General features: G+C 38.8%; 5 protein-coding genes across 6 annotated transcripts; 2 read left to right on the top strand and 3 right to left on the bottom strand.

The window, feature by feature from the left end:
- The first annotated feature begins 177 nt into the window (after window positions 1–177).
- On the top strand, window positions 178–871 carry LOC140760237 (uncharacterized). The gene is made up of 2 exons (XM_073097105.1): window positions 178–389; window positions 482–871. The coding sequence occupies exons 1-2, from the start codon at window positions 236–238 to the stop codon at window positions 631–633; spliced, it is 306 nt and encodes a 101-aa protein (XP_072953206.1). The 5' UTR covers window positions 178–235; the 3' UTR covers window positions 634–871.
- A 3085-nt stretch (window positions 872–3956) lies between these two features.
- On the bottom strand, window positions 3957–7168 carry LOC140760606 (uncharacterized). Its single transcript, XM_073097629.1, has 6 exons — window positions 6714–7168; window positions 6456–6576; window positions 5728–5845; window positions 4642–4712; window positions 4475–4561; window positions 3957–4397 (listed from the first exon to the last, which is right to left on the bottom strand). The coding sequence occupies exons 2-6, from the start codon at window positions 6558–6560 to the stop codon at window positions 4161–4163; spliced, it is 618 nt and encodes a 205-aa protein (XP_072953730.1). The 5' UTR covers window positions 6561–6576; window positions 6714–7168; the 3' UTR covers window positions 3957–4160.
- A 765-nt stretch (window positions 7169–7933) lies between these two features.
- On the bottom strand, window positions 7934–9480 carry LOC140760607 (membrane protein PM19L-like). Its single transcript, XM_073097630.1, has 4 exons — window positions 9210–9480; window positions 8945–9122; window positions 8595–8640; window positions 7934–8518 (listed from the first exon to the last, which is right to left on the bottom strand). Exons 1-4 carry the CDS (start codon window positions 9337–9339, stop codon window positions 8333–8335), a joined length of 540 nt encoding a protein of 179 aa, XP_072953731.1. The 5' UTR covers window positions 9340–9480; the 3' UTR covers window positions 7934–8332.
- Window positions 9481–9919: 439 nt separating this feature from the next.
- On the bottom strand, window positions 9920–13975 carry LOC140760615 (uncharacterized). Of its 2 annotated transcripts, XR_012104419.1 has the most exons (8): window positions 13746–13975; window positions 13154–13671; window positions 12266–12449; window positions 11930–12154; window positions 11628–11744; window positions 11083–11316; window positions 10713–10972; window positions 10067–10195 (listed from the first exon to the last, which is right to left on the bottom strand). XR_012104419.1 is itself a non-coding variant. In XM_073097643.1 (7 exons), the coding sequence occupies exons 1-7, from the start codon at window positions 13797–13799 to the stop codon at window positions 9983–9985; spliced, it is 1545 nt and encodes a 514-aa protein (XP_072953744.1). In that variant the 5' UTR covers window positions 13800–13973; the 3' UTR covers window positions 9920–9982. The 2 variants fall into 2 exon arrangements, 1 of the variants encoding a protein (XP_072953744.1); XM_073097643.1 differs by lacking the exon at window positions 10713–10972 and having other exon boundaries at window positions 9920–10195; window positions 13746–13973.
- A 1014-nt stretch (window positions 13976–14989) lies between these two features.
- LOC140760121 (protein CURVATURE THYLAKOID 1A, chloroplastic-like) lies at window positions 14990–17012 on the top strand. Its single transcript, XM_073096947.1, has 5 exons — window positions 14990–15238; window positions 15785–15888; window positions 15964–16071; window positions 16237–16308; window positions 16778–17012. Exons 1-5 carry the CDS (start codon window positions 15076–15078, stop codon window positions 16844–16846), a joined length of 516 nt encoding a protein of 171 aa, XP_072953048.1. The 5' UTR covers window positions 14990–15075; the 3' UTR covers window positions 16847–17012.
- The last annotated feature ends 493 nt before the right edge of the window (window positions 17013–17505 follow it).

Below are 17505 nucleotides of genomic sequence, written 5' to 3'. Positions count from 1 at the left end.
CCAGCTGCCATGTTAAAATTAACTAGTTGTTTTTGAGGCATTAAAAACAAAATGGATGGTTGAATGATTAAAAAGAAATGCGAACCCAATAGCTGATGACCATGAGGCCTGCGAACTCTACTTGGGCTTTTGGGCCACTACTGAGGGATAATAACATTGCAAACTAGTAGACATTGGTAAGCCGAAAATAAGATATCGAGGAGAGCCAGAGAAGCCGAGAAAGAGGAACGCGGAGATGAACACGGACATAACGGCGTCGGTGAAACCGGAGTACCCGGTGGTCGATCGCAACCCACCGTTTACCAAAACGGTAGCCAATTTTAGCTCTCTCGACTACCTCCGCCTCTCCACCATCACCGCCGTGTCCGTCACCGTCGGTTACCTCTCAGGTCTCCTTCCCTCCTCTCCCCTTTTTTCTTCTCTAGATCTATGGTTTGGGTTAGGGTTAGGATTTCTCACTGCGTTTAGGGTGGTGGTTTAGGGATCAAGCCCAACATCCGAGGGCCGTCGATGGTGACGGGAGGCTTGATCGGGATCATGGGTGGGTTTATGTACGCTTACCAGAACTCCGCAGGACGACTCATGGGCTTCTTCCCCAATGACGCCGAGGTGGCTCGCTGCAAGAAGGTGTAGATTTTGGCTGTACCGCCCACTTAATCTCCCTTTATTGGTCTTCCTGAATAAAGAAAGTACTCTTCATTTTGAACAATTGTCATGGATTTTTGTCTCCTGATGTTGGTTTCTTATGTTTTACTTTAGTGTATTAGATGGAATTTTAGAAATTGGCAGCGGTCATTAAGAAAGTTCGTAACTTTTGTGACATTTTGATCTAAAGGTTGGAATGGTAATGATGTTTAAATCTGGTTATTTCTGACTTATCCTTCTTCACAAAGTAGGAAAATATATTTGTAATACTTATGTTGTAGAGAAATGGAAGGTTATCACTCACCAGTCCAAGCTGAACATAAATTTTATAGTGTATTTAAATATAAAGACGATGCTTTAGGCTACTTGCACATTTGTACTCACTAATTTCTGCATGTTGCCATCTGTTAAAGAGATCAGAAATGAGAAGGAAGTATCACGAATTACTTATAGGCCCCATAAATTAGTTTGGCCTGTTCTTGCCACGAATCTAAAACTGGCTCTTATTTTAGACCGGAAAACTGATTAGTTGCAGTTTCAGATTAGAAAATGACTGAAACTGGATGTTTAACCTAAGTTTCAATACACGGTTAACATTCTTTTGAATTTCCCAATCTAGAAAAGCTAGTTGATTCACACTTTTCTTTAATGTCCTTTGGTTTTCCGGCAGTGGAAGTAAGGTTATAAATGATCCAAGCTCAGGTCCACTTCATTTCGTTCTGAGGTGAACTTATGTTGCTCAGGTCAGGTTGACCAGCAGAATACAATTATTATATATTAGATTACAAACTTGATAGTATCATAGTATATCAAGCTCTGTCGAGCAGAACAATAGCTTTCTGTGACTAATTATCATAACACGCTACAGGAGAAGAGAAAGATGTTGGAGACATTCCTATCTAAAATTCTTGACGACAATTTCTTGGATCAGTAGAATGTTTCATGTTATTTGAACTTATCAGTTATGAGCACTCATAGCTGGTGCATTATATGTTCAAGTCAAATATAGTTGCAGAGAAAATGATACAGCCATTTAGAGAGGCATCAAATTAGATAAGGTCATATTGTTCTGTAGCAATTCATATTCTTGCAACAGTTTATTGGTCTAACATTAGGTTTAACATATACTAAGCAAATCTTCCTTTTAGGACTTGCATTTGCCATTATCACTGTTCTTTACTTCTTCCCCTTCAATGAGTTTGGTATTCCAGAACTCAGCACTGTGAATTCGACCTCCTTCACCTTCAGCTTCATTTGGTGGTGGAGAAGTTGGCTTCCTAGATTCTGTTGCCAGTAATTTTGATGTATACACCTTCATTTCGTGGTGGAGAGCTTGGGTTTCCTGAGATTCTTGCTGGACTTCCGTGTGGATTTTACCCCCTTCACTTTCATCTGGAGGTGGAGGGCTTGGCCTTCTAGAGTCTCTCACTAGTGTCATGCTGTGAATTTGACCTCCTCCTCCCTCTGGGGGTGGACGGATTGGCTTTCTAGATTTTCTTGCTGGTGTCCTGCTGTCGATTTCATACCCTCCGCCTTCATTTGGTGGCAGAGGAATTGGCTTGCAGGCTTCTGTTGCCAGTGTCCTGAAGTATACTCAAAACTAATTATTGTGCCACTAAGCTAGTGATAACAAGAAGTATGAGAAAGGAGGAGGAGGTAAGCTATTTGATGGATTATTCATTAGAGATATAGAAGAATTACAAATATTCTAGTGTGAAAAACAGCATCACTTTCTTGTGACTGCTTGTTCCATATAATGGTTTTAATTTTTTCATGATAATTAGTTTATCACCTTAGCATAAGTATGTCATGGCGATTGACTGCCCCAATTCTTCTTAGCATCTGTCTTGCATGTAAACTATTTTGCAGCAGTTGCATAATGCATCATCATAATTAATATACCCAGGTAACCATACCTTGTAGATTTCATAGTCCATTACACAAAAGCTTTATGTAACCATATACTAATATTTTAGCATTATTTAGTCATTAATTATCTTAATCTGATGGGAAAAAAGAAATGATTCAGTATCTAGGTAAACCTATAAGGTAGTGCGTGTGCATTACATGGGTGTCTGTATGAATGATGTGTTTATGTTTGTATATATATGTATACCGAATGTATCGCAGCAAAAGATATGCTGAACTAGAAATATTTTGACCACATACTCATATCCGCAGTTAAGGAATTAATTTCATCAATGCTACTCAATAAACCATGGTCCAATCTCAAGATTAAGCTAAAAAAATTATCCTAACATTGCTCAACGTACTAAAATTCCAACATAAAGGTTATGAATAAAACACAACGGGCTGGGTAAAAGATAACCTCGCTGTGGCCTTCGAATTAACCATCTCTCGTTGTGTTATTACTAGCTTCCGAACTTGTTGATCTAATGCAGAGAGGGTATAAGTCCCATATTTATAATGAGCAACTTTCCCAGTGGTAAATCTCAGATATCAATTAACCGCGTATTCTAAGGCCTAAATTTAGGAAACTTATTAAAGATCTTCTTAGTTTATGTTAAAGTATTACTTGAAATTAAGAGCATTGCCTTATTTGTCCCAAAAGTATTCCCTTAATTTTCAGAGATAAATACCATATACCATATTGAAAAAAAAAAAAGACTCTACAGTCTACAACCCCTACTCTTATCCAGCCATGATGGTACAAATTAATTTTCCATTCGTGTTACCTCTTTCCTTTTTCTTTTATCTTGGAGGATATTCTATGATCTTGTCTAAGATATTGGATAAAAGGATTTCTTTCTCCGAGGATTGCCTATTTCTTATTCCACTTATAAAAGTAAACAAATTTAATTACATATCATCCGATTAATATTTTGGAATCTAAGTAGATAGTATTTTGGAATGACAATAATTCACCTCAGTTTCAAGGATTTAGTTTTTGTTATAATCCTCTTTCCGGGATAATAATAGTGTCATATTTTATATCTAAAATAACAGATCACCAAGAAGCATTTGCAGCTGAAATTTTACCATACACTCTCTTTTTTGTCTTTCTTTTTACTGTACTTCCACACATAATATATTCACAAAAGGATTTTAAGATGTTGGTATGAATTAACCATTCTCCCCATAACATACAAAAAGAACTGAGACATCCCCACGAGTGCTCAGGGAAGCAGCCGAATTGAATCCTAGGTAGAACAACACTGAAATCAACAATTCAAATATTGCATTACAAGACCTAAGCAACTGATAATTTTGTTGCTATTATTTCTCAGAGTAAAATTACTCAATGTACCGCCCATCACAAGGCGACAACAAATATTCGGACAATGTATATTTGCAAAGAGGATATGCCATTTGAAAGATTACTAGTTTTACTGAAATAAGTTCCTACATAGCTTATAGGAGTAACCAAATATCTGGCTCTCAAATGGACAAGATATTGTCATGAAGAAAATCTGTAATTTAAGAGGCTTCTCCTCCTAAAGAATTCAAAGAAAATTTAATAACCTGGCCAGATTACAGAACCATAAAAGATAAAATTAGCGTCCCTTTCTCCCACCTTTTTTCTTCCCTTTTCCTTTCTTCTTTCCCTTCCTCATTTTCTTCTGGGGCCCATCATCACTTTTTGATGGTTTGGATGACATGAGATGCTTCACATTTAGGACACCTTTCCTAAAATGACCTTCAGTTGCCTTCAGCGCTCTATCCTCCGGTTTATTCTTCTGTTCTTTGGTTTTTTTGGCACCACGGCTACCAAATCGGCCAAGTATCATGTCCTATGGAGAATTCGAAATATGTCAGTCACCAACATGCATGTGAGTAGAAGAAAAGAATACATATAGTCAGAATTTACCTCTTCCATTTTCTTTTGTTCTCTTTTCTTTTGATTCTTCATAGCCACTTTTGATACACTTAATGGAGTACGGTGCTTCTTAGGAGGCTGTTTAAGACAGCATGAAATATAGTTAAGGTAACAAAATTGTTGCTTACAGATGTCAAGAGTTCTCAAAAAAATCTCACCTTTCCACCCAAAGAAACTATATTTTGGTTCTCCAGCTGCTTTCTCTCTTTCCAGGTCATGTTGGAGGCACCTTTGGCAGAAAAGAAATATGTGAAATAGATACAAGAGTTCATAATGGAAAAAAGATTCCCTACTTGCAATATTAATCTAGTCAAGCAAAGCAAAAAGGACAGAGTAATGAGTGTATCCTGGCCTTTAAGGAACATAGAGTACACTGTCTCTATGTTAAAACAGTATGACTTTATCTTGTCATATTAATTAACTCATAACACCAGCATAAGAGATGAACTCAAAACACTCATTCTCGCAGTCATTTTTCCATTCTCATAGCTACTATATGGTTACCTGAAACTTAGTAAGAACCAGAACACTGGCTGAAAATGGATGCTTCAGAGAATACTCCGAATATAGTGACATATGGTAATGGCTGCTAACTTGAAAGGAAAACAATATAGGTTTCCTTTCCTTATGCTAATAGTGAGACATTGGTTTAACGCTTAACGAAAATATAACTTTTAGCATGCCATATCTTAAAGATATGCATATCTTGAGACTCATGTTTCAATGTCTTACTTCCTTTATATGGACCATGCTATTCACTGAATCTCTAATTCAAAGGCATTACTTACTACAATCTACATTTTGCTTCACCAAGCTTTCCTACAGTACAGTCATATCACAAATAACTACATAGTTTACACGATGATATTTTAATATAATTTCATTTATAAAACACAGCTGCACAAATGAGAAACTGAGATCTAGGACCCGACACAAGAATTAATACATGAAAAGAAAAGAAAGAATAATAATTTGGTTGAAGATTGTGGTTACTTAGGTGGAGAAGGCAAGGTATATATTGTGAACGAACATAACAAAGAACACCACACCAGAAGGATATCCACCGGATTAAAAAGGATGAAGTATGATGGCAGCATGTAACTACAGGGTTTGCCTAATTATTCTTTCTTCTTGGCCAGATCTTGATCACTATGTTCCAACTGATATGGCTGTGTAATAATCCCTATAAACATTAAAGAAGACGCTTCAGAAAGAGATTAAAAACATGGATATCAAATACTTACCTAGGTATTCAATATCTTTTAGTAGTTTTGTTATGTCCATGTCTTCATTCCCTACGTCAGGCCGACCAGAAGATTCTGTAGAAATTGGCTTACGATACATATCTGCAAGATTCGCAGACTGCAAAAGAAAATCAAATGAATGATAGCAATTTTTACAATAAACCAAAAGTTCTGAAAACTTTGAAAATAGGTCAGTGAAGGCAACAATAAAGAGACTTCCAATGTGTTCCAAAAAGCACACGAATAGCTCAGGAAGAGCCAAATACATTAAAAAAAATGTCTGTTTGGAAAGAGGAAATGTCAAACATCTTTCACATCCTTTTATGATATTTGAATGCAGGGTAAGTGTATAGCAATTACATTTCATGATAAAAAGAGGTAAAAGAAGAATATATGGAGGGGAATTTTAAGTTTTTCTTATCTAATTTAAACAAATTGAATTCTCCTTGCTTCAAAATTCCTTCTAATATTCTACTTTTACACTGAATGATTGAGTAAACTACTTTGCTGAGAAGGAAGGTCTTCTGAAGGGGGCCAATGTGGAAGCATAGCACACTGGGTTCATGAGGAATTACTAAAACAAGTACAAGGTATCGGCAGGATTCCATATCTCTCCGTGGCATGAAACAAAGAAATTGCTAGCAAGGGCTCATACACGTAAAAGATAAACTAAATAGCATCAAGTTTTAGCCTTTATTTTGGATTAAAACAAGAAATCCACACAATACCATGAAGTTATCCCGTTCATTCTCAAATTTTCTGCGCCGAGATCCATTACCGAAAGAACTTGAACGATCGTACACTACTTCAACCGCAGCATCTGATTTCACCATCCTCTTTTGCCTTTCCCTACCAAGACACATAGAAGTTAACGAGAGTGCAGAGCAATAAGAGATTCACGCCAATTCTATCTTCAAAAGCAAAAAGCAAACAAAGAAGCAAGAAAACTACAAAGAAGAGGAAGTTCATTCAATTAAAAAGCTTACTAGCTTGGAATTTGCGGTCTTCTCAAATTACCACTAATGCCGGCCAAAGAAGAGGAGAAGGAGAAGGTAAAGTAGGGGTTCGAAAAGGAAAAGAAGCACAAGAAGGGAGTTAGGGTTTTAAAAATAGGTTAGAGAAAGAGAGCGGAAAGCAGTCTCTCCATGTTTGCAATTCAAGAGAGACAGGTTTTGATTTCGACGACTTGTGGAGTTCCCTACTTGTCTTAACGGGTCCGAGTCGGATTCTAGCTCAAGCCCGGTCTAAAAAAATCCAACGCTCCCTTCACGATTGCTTTATCCCGTCCCCCGACCTCGTCCTTCACCGATTGGATGCGACGGCTCGTAGCTACCGGAGTCAGGCCGCCGCCGGCTCAAGCACGACCGCTCACTGTCTTCGCTACACCTCGAGATCTCCGCCGGTATAACCTCGAGAGGAGGAGTAAGAGATATTGCACAGCCTTAAGGCCGCTGTATCGAGGCCGAGGATGCTCGTTCTTTGTCGAATTTCAGAGGAGGTAGGTTGTCAACTGTTGCAAATATCTAAAAAGGAGGAGCTTTTTTACAATAAATCCAAAACTTAGATGCTTATATAATTAAAAACAATCTTTTTTTTTTTTTAAGCTTTCTGTGCTCTTCTCTTCTCTCTAGTTGCTTGAGTGGTTTTAGGATTCTTTTGTTGGTTTAGGTTTGATGTCAATTGAACTTTCGTCCGAATTAAGTTCTGATTAATTCTCAATTTCTGTAACCATTGCCAGTGGAATGATTGAACAATGAATATAATGGGCGATTAATAGTTAGTAGTATATGTATATATATAAGCAAAAATATGTTTGATGCCTGCTTTGAGATAGAGATTCCATGTGCCTTATTATTTTATTCCTAAGTAGTAACTATTCCCTCACAAGCTTAGAATCTTCTCAACTCTGTCAGAGAAGAAATCTGTGTTAGTGGTAACTAGTTGGGTCGAATAATTATATGCAATTAAACTGATATCTGTTATCGGGATTAGAATTCGATGGTATCCGTATTTAAAATTAACTAATTTATATCTGTATTCGTATCAAAATCGAGTCGGATAGCAGATCGGTCGGATTTATAGTCTGCATTATATTGTTCTTCACAGCTTGATGTTTCTAATAGATAATAGAAGGCATTTATATATCTGGACAAAAGGAAGTTACGGGAGAAATGGCGTGTATGCAAACGAAGTACTAATATCAATTAGTACTTATACAATCAATGTAACAATCAGATCACCTTCTTATTGTTCTTTCTCTGAGTTCAGATATTTCTTTCACCCCGTCCCCTCTTTTGGTGCAATATTAGTTGAAGAATCCATGAGTTGTGGAAATATTATGCTTTTGAACCGCACATTCTTTATCTAATTGGAAAATTAGTTTCTACTATGAACTAAACCTTTGTCCTAAAATTTCAGGAAATGGGAAGCGATCACTTAGCTCTTCTTGCTGAGTTCCTCTTCACAGAAACCAGCGACTAGTGATCAAACAAACAATAAGGAGAAGAAAAGAGAAACAAAGAGGAATCATTTGAACTTGGAAAGAAAGGACGAAGAGGCCTAAAAAGGAACTTTGTGGTACTCTTCCAATTACTACTTCAACTCTTCATGCATTTGGTGGAGCTCCTCGTGCTGCTGCTGCTGCTGCTGTATCCTTTGATATCATTCCATAATCTGCATCATAATTCCGGTAACCAGGGCCGTATCTGCTGCTCATGATGCCAGCATGGAGAAGAATGAGGTAAAGCAACTGTGTGAAGGTCAAGATTATGATGAAAGCTTCCATGGTTCTCTGCAGCATTAATTCTCACTTGGTAAAGAGTAGGAAGTAAAATAAGTAATAGAAATGTGTCATTTGTCTAACATACCAGATTTCTCCCACGGCTTCCCAAATTTATCTGCTTGCATGCAAGACTGCAAAGAGAAAAGAAAAAGGAAAAAGAAAAAGAAAAGGAAAATTAATGCTGCTTTAGGCTTTGCAGTTTGTTTAGTATTACTTCAGCCGGGATCCAAAACTTTCAACGTAGTATTTCAGAATAAATTATTAACATATTTACGTTGAAATATTTAGAGAAAAGAAAATAATAACTGAAAATCTAAGAGATATTAAGATGGTTGAGAGGTTAAAGCGTTGAAAAAAACAATTAAAGAGGTTAGGTGAAAATATAATTAATTAGAAATTATTCAATGTGATTAAGGAGTAAATGGCGTACTATACCCGAATGAGAGGGCTGTGAGGGCCCATGACACCAACCCAGAAGAGATCGCACTCGCCAAGCTCTCACTTCGCCACGTTCTCACGTGCAGCAGGCCTGCAAGCACCGAGCACGCACCCACTGCCCCCGCTATTAACGAGAATATCACCAAGTAGCCAGTCGACGAATTGCCTCGTAAATCTACACGAATAAGCAAATAGGAATAACAACGACGAAGCATAGCGTTATTCCACAAAGACTTTGGATAAAGTTATTCGAGGTACTGACGTTGACGAGTCTCGCAGTCGATGTACTTGTCCAGTGCCCATCCTGCGAGGCCAAGAACGGTGACGTACATTACGAAGTTGACGAAGAGAAGAGGGCACATGAAGCCCCTGCTTCCTGATCCCATTGCCATCAGTGATAACTGACAGCAGCAGCAGCAGCAGCAGCAGCAGTAGTAGTAGCAAGTGTTCACTTGCTCGTGAGTAATAAGAATAGGGACGGCGATCGATGTGATTTATAAAAGCTCAAGATTTTGGAGGTATACGTGGGGGACGAGAGTGAGTTGTGATTGCTACGTGGGTTGAGATGAGAGAGTCTGTTGGGGTTTGGTTGTTATGCGTGCATTCTGACTCTTTCATAGGCGCAAACAGTGGAGAGTGGCAACTGCCTTATCACAAAAGACGGGCAAAACTCTCCTCTTTTATCGATGTGGTTGAACAGGTCATGATTCGAGAAAGATTAACTAAGTTTTCCGGTGATTTTTATGCACTAGTTAAGCCTATTTGATCAGGTTAGCCCGTAGGCTAGTACTTTGCAGAGAATCTAGAAGGAAATGTATAATTGCTGGGAATAATGTTTTCCTCATCGATATTGTTATTCACTTACTGCAATGAGAGATTGGAGTTAATTGTATAGCAAAACTAGATACCTCAACCTTTTGGAGCATATTTCAAACATATATATAGTTGGGACATATGGACTTCATCACTCTGTGGAAGAAAAAGATGGCTTTATATAAATGAATGAGAATGTAATACATCCAATCTGTTGCAATGTTAGTTTAAATGAGGACTATCCGATATCTGATCAAGCCTGCTGTTCATAACCTCCCTAGCTCGTGCACTTCGATACTGCAATCTTTGGTGCAGTGCCTCTGACATTTGACTGAAAAATTCGGCATCCCATCTCTGAATCAACGAGGGGTCTTCTGCGTAGCATATGTATATCGACGTCACTGCACCTTCAACAACTACTACTGCTAGTCCCACCTGGAAAGAAGAGAAAGATCAATAATCCAAATTAGAGAAGATCAAAGCTTTAGGAAACTTGTCAGAATCAGCAAAGTATTAGGGCTATTTCGTTTATCCATCAACACAGTTGAATGCATTTGTTTTGTAATTTATGTTTGGAACGCAAAATGGTGAAGAGGCACCTAGATTTGGGGTTAATTATTGACGACAAAAGAAATTTTCTTTCAGAAAACAATGCAACAGTGTCAAAGAATGACGTGATTACAAGCTGATAAGCTTACTTTGCAAAAAATGACAATTCCAACAAAGCTTGAAGAGATTGATAAGTATGTGAATCATGTTTCTGTTGTAGTTACAAAGGAGAACCTAGAGGAAGAACGCAATAACTACTCAACAACTACATAACTCAGATAGTGATATAGACCAAAATAGTGAAATGAATCTGTTAACATGTTCAAAGGAATACAACTATAAATTGAAATGGCAATTAACAATGACTCAGAAAAACATACATAAATATAGCAAAAGGGCATACCTATACTTTATTGATGAAAACTTGAAAAGTATGCATACATATCAAGCGGGAGAACGTTTATATTTTTCACTAGTGAAATATGGATTAAATGAATAACCCAAAGCAAAGGCAATTTTGGTAGCGGGTGGAGTCAAAGGCAAACATGTTCCCTCCTGTTCGGGAAAGAAAGAGGGAAGACCATCTACTGCATTGAGGAGGATGTAGGGAGGAAGAAGAGAAATCATGCCGTCAGCACTACAATCCAAGTAACCGGAATGTCACTGTATGATGAGATGAAATCCTTATGGTTCAATAGATATGAAATCGTCCTTTTTCTATAGTGCACATTGCATAAATATAAGAAAGAATAAAATATAAAGTGAAGACTCACTAAGATCATGCCCATTAATGCAGCAGTTGAACCAACCATGATCACTTTATCGCTTCTTTTAAACCATGTCCAAACCCCTGTACATGTTCCTGCAATAAGCCCACCTAAAATAGTACTCATCAATAGGACTGCACCTGAACAATCATAGGCAATGAGTGCTTCAATTCCAGTAGACTGGAATAACTCCCAGGCATCCCTAGCTGAACGGTTGAAGCCCTTTCCATTAACTGCAATCTGTATGTAGGCAAGGCAAACCACACGATTCTCAAATATATCAAGAATTACCAATGACGCATAATTACAGATACCAGTAAGTTTCTCTTGCCGTAAGTCCTAAAAGCAGGGCATGCAACAGAAATGAAAGCGCTCTTCCACAAAAATATGAACATGCACGCAAAACAAGACAAGAGTTCATAATCTAGGAACAGGGATTATTCTCTTGCAGAACAAAAAACAAGTTCATGATGAACTGAACACCTAGTAAAAGTGAAATTATCTTCTTGTATAAGAATAATCATGGCAAGAAAAATGTAACAGGAACCAACCTGGACATATGCATACTTGTTGAAGAAACGAACAAGCGTCTCCACAAGATGAAACAAAAAGTCAACGCAACAAAGCAGACACTCGTTGTTGCCAATTTTTGAACGAATTCCCCTGATCTGAAGCATTTGGTTAAACAAACCAAATAAAAATGGCATGAAATGATAGGCAAAGTTCATCATTTATGATGAAACACATACAAATGAGAGCGGATCCCACTGGAACAATAAAAAGAAGGAAAACGAAACAAATAAATTAAGAAATGAATAATACAAGATCCATCTAAATATAAATAAATGGGTACCTCCCATCGCAAAGTCCTAATGGCAGCTGTAAAAAGTGATCCATAGCAAATGCTGCCAAAAGAAGTTGTTACAGCATAGCGTAGGGACTTCAAAAGTGGTTTTGGAGGCATTGATGCAGCTCTTCGACCACCATGGATGAGAACAAGAAATACCATGCCAGATACTATAACATGAACTGTATTGCACAGCACAGCTCCAGTCCAAAACAAACTTACTGAGAAAACCTGTGATTACAGCAAGAAGGAACATCATATTATCAGCAAAGTCCTATTTTAAAGGTTAAATGGCAATATTACATAAGTGGTAGACTGAAGATAAAAGACTTGCCCGCTCACCACAAGGAGCCACCAACGCCCACTATCATCCATGCTTAAGGCGACAATACCGGCTACTCCAAAAGACCATAATACCATCCAACAAAGCATGATGGCCATAAAAATATATGCAACCCTCATCACTTCTGGAAGCCCCCAGACCATATTTACAGCCTTCTGCAACACTAGCATTGAGAAAGGAAACCTATAGAAGAAAGTCCATCATGATTGTTACTTAAGCTGACTATAAAGTCATGCGTCTTGGATGACTAAGAAAAATCCATCTAGTTTATGCATTCTTCAAATTAGCAAGAAAAAAACACTTTTTTCTTTAAGCAAGTTCAGAGCACTCAGAGCTTAAGAACAAAGGAAACTACTCTCAGTTGCTTGACAGGTTGGGTCATCTTACTGCATCTTCATCAAATAAGCCAAGAATGCAGCTAAGAAAAATCAAAAAAGAGAAAAGTTTGAAATCTGATAAGATCTGTACTCAACAGCATCACCAAATGGATAGAAGATACCATTTCTGGTGATAGATAGTCCAAATACGCAAACCACTACATATAGTGCAGTGGAAATTGGTAGGCCTTTGTTGACCAAGAAACATTACTCTACAAAAAGGAAATTCTAAACTACTTTGTTCTTATTCCCTGTTTCTTTACCAAAGGTCTTTGTCGAGATATGTGGAGCAAATCATAAACGTTAGGCTGGGTGCTAATGCTCAACATTACTAGGTCTTATTTTTATCACGATATAATATCTGAATGAATGAATTTAAAATTGGTTACTGGTAAAAGAAGAGATCTTTATATCTCAGTAAGTGCTTCAAACCACTACCAGCGCATCAAACAAAATTGAATCTTTGGAACATAAAATCAAATAAGTGACGGGCATCAAATTAACCAATACCTATCCAGCACGGACATGACATACAGGAACTGCAAGAGAGCCCCAATGGCAAAAGCAACTCCCCACAAGAAATGCTCCCCCCAGAAGCACAGCACACTAATCACGGCGAGATATGTCGTAAGGCTATGCACCGCCACCTTCATCATCTGCCCCGCCCGGCTCCCCAACAGCGAGAGCCACGCCCAAGCGAGCATGGCCCCGACGCCGCCGGCCACTCCGTAGAACGGCCAAAAAGTCTCCGTGAGCTCCCCCGCCGGCCGCAGCTGCTGCTCCGGCGGAGGACGCGGCGGCGCAGCGCCGCCGCCGGTGATGTTGGTGAAGCGATCGATGTTGAGTCGATCGGCCTTGCGGAAGCGGTTGGTGCCGAGGATACCGAGTGCCGCGCCGAAGACGAAGAGGTGGAGGACGAAGATGAGGAGCCAGAACACGTCTCTCCAGTGCCTCGCCGGCTCCGGGGAGGCCGCCGCCGTGGCTGACGAGGTATCGCTAGGGTCCCGGCTACCGTTATCGCGCCGATCCTGAGATCAAGTAGGTTTAGTATTCTATCCCAGAAAAGAGGGACAAAGGAAGATATTACAAGTAAAAATAGTACCTCTTCCTCTTCGATGGCGGGGGATGAGCCGAGATCAATGTCTGAGTTGCTCATAGCTCGCGGGGAAGAAGCAGCGGATAAGAATCGAGGTAAGATTGAGTCAATGCTTGCGGGAAGGAGAGGGGAATGGCGAATAAAAGGAAGAATAGAATAACGGAAGGAGAATAACGGCTGGGAACAAGGAATTGAGTTATCCAACTAAGAGGAAGTTTTTGGGCAATTACCCGAAAGCGTCCCACAGATTGTCCCCCATAGCTGTACGTGGATACTGCAATTACAATTTCACCCTCCAAAGAATTGAATGATGATGCGATGTATACTGGCTCATCCGGGGATGCATGCGTTAACATGGATGGTGGATGCCATCATTTTAATAATAATAATCATAATAATCATCATCGCAAAAAAGACCGAGTAAAGGAGATTAGTGTGTGCCACGTGAGTCCTCACGTTGGAATACAACTTGGAATTGACATGATGTGGGTCCTCTTGTCTGTTATCTGAGAGGAGAGAGAGAGAGAGAGAGAGAGAGAGAGAGAGAGAGAGAGAGAGAGGAGGTGTTTAAGCAAGGTGTTGATTAATATAAATTTGTTGTTGTTTTCCGTCATTTTATTTCCTACTTTCCATCTAATACAAGTAGACGAGTGAGTAGTTGAGGCATTGCCTTCTAGAATGTCATGGAGTGGTTATTACCTTGACTTACAAATAAATGAAGATTAAATGACTAATTAAACAATTTATCTACTAATACAAGTCAACAAAACCGAGATGGATTAAGAAAAGAAAATTTCGTTGCGGGAAGTTTTTTAGCATGAACTCCCATGGATAACATCACTACTGAGGCACTACCGATTGGGATTTTGATAACATTAAACGTGAAGTCTTACTATCGAATTATTTTATTTATTTTATTTAGTCCAGGATCTCTAGATAACTGAGCTGGCTTGGATCCTCTAGAGCCACGGTTGCAGGAATTTCCTCCAATTGAGGTACTTGGCGTGGCGAGCCTCTAACTAGGCCCGAGTTTATGAGATATATAATTAGAGCCCAGAACGATTTCATGGCCCAGGAGAAAATTTATATCTAAAGGGCGGGGCGCAGTGGCCAACCAAATCTTGTGAGACCAACCTCAGATTTTGAGATAAAGAACCAACCAATCATAACAATCTTTGAGCCACGTGTCAGTTCCTCCGAGCGAGTGGCCAGGGAGTAGGCGAAAAGGAGAAAAGAATAGCGAACTTGGTAGTAGGTAAGGCGATACGGCAGTGGAAAGAAAGAGAGGTCAACAACTACCGAGAACGCAGTAGGATAAGGAGAGACTACGAGCTCGATGGCGACGACGGCGTGCTCGGCGCCGGTTCTCGGAGGGGCCCGACTTCCCACTCCTGTTTCAATTACTCCTCGCGCGCTTCTCCTACCTTCTCCGCTGAGGCGCTCGGTTTCCGCCTCTTCCTCTTCGGTCTCTTCCCTCGTGTTTGCCTCTCGTCTCCAAGGTAATCTCTTCCTCTATCTCGTTGATGGATTACCTCTTGAGCCCATTATAGTGAATCTTATATGCTTGCATATTTCTATATTCCTTGGTTGCTTTGGCTTGTCATTGGAGAATGAATTTGTAGGCTTGTAGTAGTGAAACCTTGCTGCGTAATATGTGCTCAATTAGGGACATCTTGTGGTTTTCTAAATGGAATAAATTACCCAAGTCAAAAGGCTTAAGCTTTTTCCCAGAATTAGATTCCAACGAGTGTGATAAGGCATGTGTCAGTTTCACTGGATTGAGCTTACTCGTATTCTGCAAGGGTGTTGATAGAGCTTAAAATCGTATTTATCTTCGTCGTCTACCATCTGTTCGATAGATTGTGAGCCTAATTGCCTGGCTGAGTTTTCTGAATCTTCTTCTTGATGTTTAATATGCTTGAATTCCATCGTTAATTCGGCCTCTTCTTTTAGCGAATTTTGAAGGAGCTGGCTTGGTTTTGAGTCTTTTGACAAATCGATACAAAAGGCAACTTTGCAGATATTGATGTTGGTCTTTTTAACAGATACACGCAGGTACCCTTTGCTTCAAGTAAGAGCCACTTCTTCATCTGAGGATACCTCTAGTTCCATTCAAAGTGATGAGCTGTTGTCTGATTTAAAGGAAAAGGTAATGCCTGCCTATCTCAGATTCGAGAATATCTATTGTTATGCATCTTATACTGAATGAATGTTGCAATTACAGTGGGATGGCATTGAGAATAAATCCACTGTCTTCTTATACGGCGGAGGTGCTATAGTCGCAGTTTGGCTGTCTTCCATTGTTGTTGGCGCCATTAACTCTGTCCCCTTGGTACTCTCTTAATACTTTTAATTGTTGTTCTTCATGTATACTGATTATTTACATTTTCATAAGATAGTCAGAGCACTCTGGAGAAGGTTTGCATAATTGTCATTTTATTATAGTGTTGTAACTTTTTGATTAATTTCTTCAAATTGTTGCTCACATGCTCTGTAGCTTCCAAAGATCATGGAGTTAGTGGGCCTTGGATACACCGGATGGTTCGTCTATCGATACCTACTCTTCAAGGCAAGCCTCTAACTTCTTGTTGGAGTCATGAATTGCTCTTCTAATTTTTGCCATCCTTCATCACTTCTAACATACATTAAATAATTAGTTGGGAAACCTGATGATCTCTTATCTTCATCTCTCCTTGATCACTATACTGCGTTATCCCACTTTTTTACTGGCTTTGTGAACCATGATATGTGAAGCTTCTTTTTGATGGAATAATCATCATTATATGTTTTGGTTGAAAACATAAATGTTCTTTCAAGATGCTAGAATTTGATATTGATCGCCTACCCCAAATCTAAGGGAGAATAAAATAAGAAAACAGAAAAGTTTTACTTCTTTTTTTTCTGAAAGTGCTGCATCTTTAAAAGAAAAATCCATTTATGTCAAAGATAGCATATGTGATTATGCTATATCTCTGTTCCCTTCTTGAATTCCCTTTATTTTCAATTTTTTTTCTGACAGTTAATCCTCTCCTTTACAGCAAAGTAGAAAAGAGTTAGCAAATGATATTGAAGGTTTGAAGAAAAAGATTGCTGGAACAGGCGAATAACTGCAATCCTTCAGAAATTTTATGAGCATTTTGCTGGAAGACCTTTATAAGAGGAACATTATCAATGTACCTATTACCTTTGTGCCGTTCCTTGTATCAAGCAGTTTTCCTCTCTTCCTGTAATGTGGCCTTAACAATTTATTATTATTGAACTTTATTATGGATATGCCATCTGCTTTTATTCGGTCATCATTTTACCTCTAATATTCCACCTTCAAGAATTTTAACTTGCCCCTTGCTGCATATTATATCAATTTTCAATTGTGCCGAATAGCATGGATTGTTGGTTAATCGAAATTTATTTACGTATCGGTGTTGCAAAATTGATTTATGTATTAGTGTTACATGGAGCTTACTCGATTATAAGGCTGATACACATAAAAAAAAAATGTGAGATATTTGGAGCAAGCCTCATAACTCGTGAAACATCAACGACACAACCAAACAGCGTATAGCGCCAAACCCAAAGGACATAGACAAATGAAACAAAATACAAACATGCTACAATGCTAAGGCATCCAATGGCTTTGTCATGACCCTTGAGAATCTAGACTATCCGTAAAGCTCACCGCTACAAAATGATCTATATGAATGGTATCCGACAAAGAGAAGGAAGAAGGAAAAAAAAAAAGTCTTAGCTACTACAATGGTAATAGTGG

Source organism: Typha angustifolia, chromosome 5 (genome assembly GCF_048772165.1).
Source record: "Typha angustifolia cultivar Huaian chromosome 5, ASM4877216v1, whole genome shotgun sequence".
NCBI classification, from domain to species: domain Eukaryota; kingdom Viridiplantae; phylum Streptophyta; class Magnoliopsida; order Poales; family Typhaceae; genus Typha; species Typha angustifolia.
This window is presented reverse-complemented; position numbering and strand designations above follow the sequence as displayed.

Coding starts and splice junctions, on each gene's coding strand:
- LOC140760237 (XM_073097105.1), top strand. CDS start 236: ATGAACACGGACATAACGGCGTCGGTGAAACCGGAGTACCCGGTGGTC. Junction 390..481: donor CACCGTCGGTTACCTCTCAG/GTCTCCTTCCCT, acceptor GTGGTGGTTTAG/GGATCAAGCCCAACATCCGA.
- LOC140760606 (XM_073097629.1), bottom strand. CDS start 6,560: ATGGTGAAATCAGATGCTGCGGTTGAAGTAGTGTACGATCGTTCAAGT. Junction 5,846..6,455: donor ATGAACGGGATAACTTCATG/GTATTGTGTGGA, acceptor TTTCTTTTGCAG/TCTGCGAATCTTGCAGATAT. Junction 4,398..4,474: donor AACAAAAGAAAATGGAAGAG/GTAAATTCTGAC, acceptor AATTCTCCATAG/GACATGATACTTGGCCGATT.
- LOC140760607 (XM_073097630.1), bottom strand. CDS start 9,339: ATGGCAATGGGATCAGGAAGCAGGGGCTTCATGTGCCCTCTTCTCTTC. Junction 9,123..9,209: donor CGACTGCGAGACTCGTCAAC/GTCAGTACCTCG, acceptor TTATTCGTGTAG/ATTTACGAGGCAATTCGTCG. Junction 8,641..8,944: donor CTCACAGCCCTCTCATTCGG/GTATAGTACGCC, acceptor TTCTCTTTGCAG/TCTTGCATGCAAGCAGATAA.
- LOC140760615 (XM_073097643.1), bottom strand. CDS start 13,799: ATGAGCAACTCAGACATTGATCTCGGCTCATCCCCCGCCATCGAAGAG. Junction 12,450..13,153: donor GTCATGTCCGTGCTGGATAG/GTATTGGTTAAT, acceptor TTTCTTCTATAG/GTTTCCTTTCTCAATGCTAG. Junction 11,745..11,929: donor TTAGGACTTTGCGATGGGAG/GTACCCATTTAT, acceptor CAAATGCTTCAG/ATCAGGGGAATTCGTTCAAA.
- LOC140760121 (XM_073096947.1), top strand. CDS start 15,076: ATGGCGACGACGGCGTGCTCGGCGCCGGTTCTCGGAGGGGCCCGACTT. Junction 15,889..15,963: donor TGTCTGATTTAAAGGAAAAG/GTAATGCCTGCC, acceptor TTGCAATTACAG/TGGGATGGCATTGAGAATAA. Junction 16,309..16,777: donor ATCGATACCTACTCTTCAAG/GCAAGCCTCTAA, acceptor TCTCCTTTACAG/CAAAGTAGAAAAGAGTTAGC.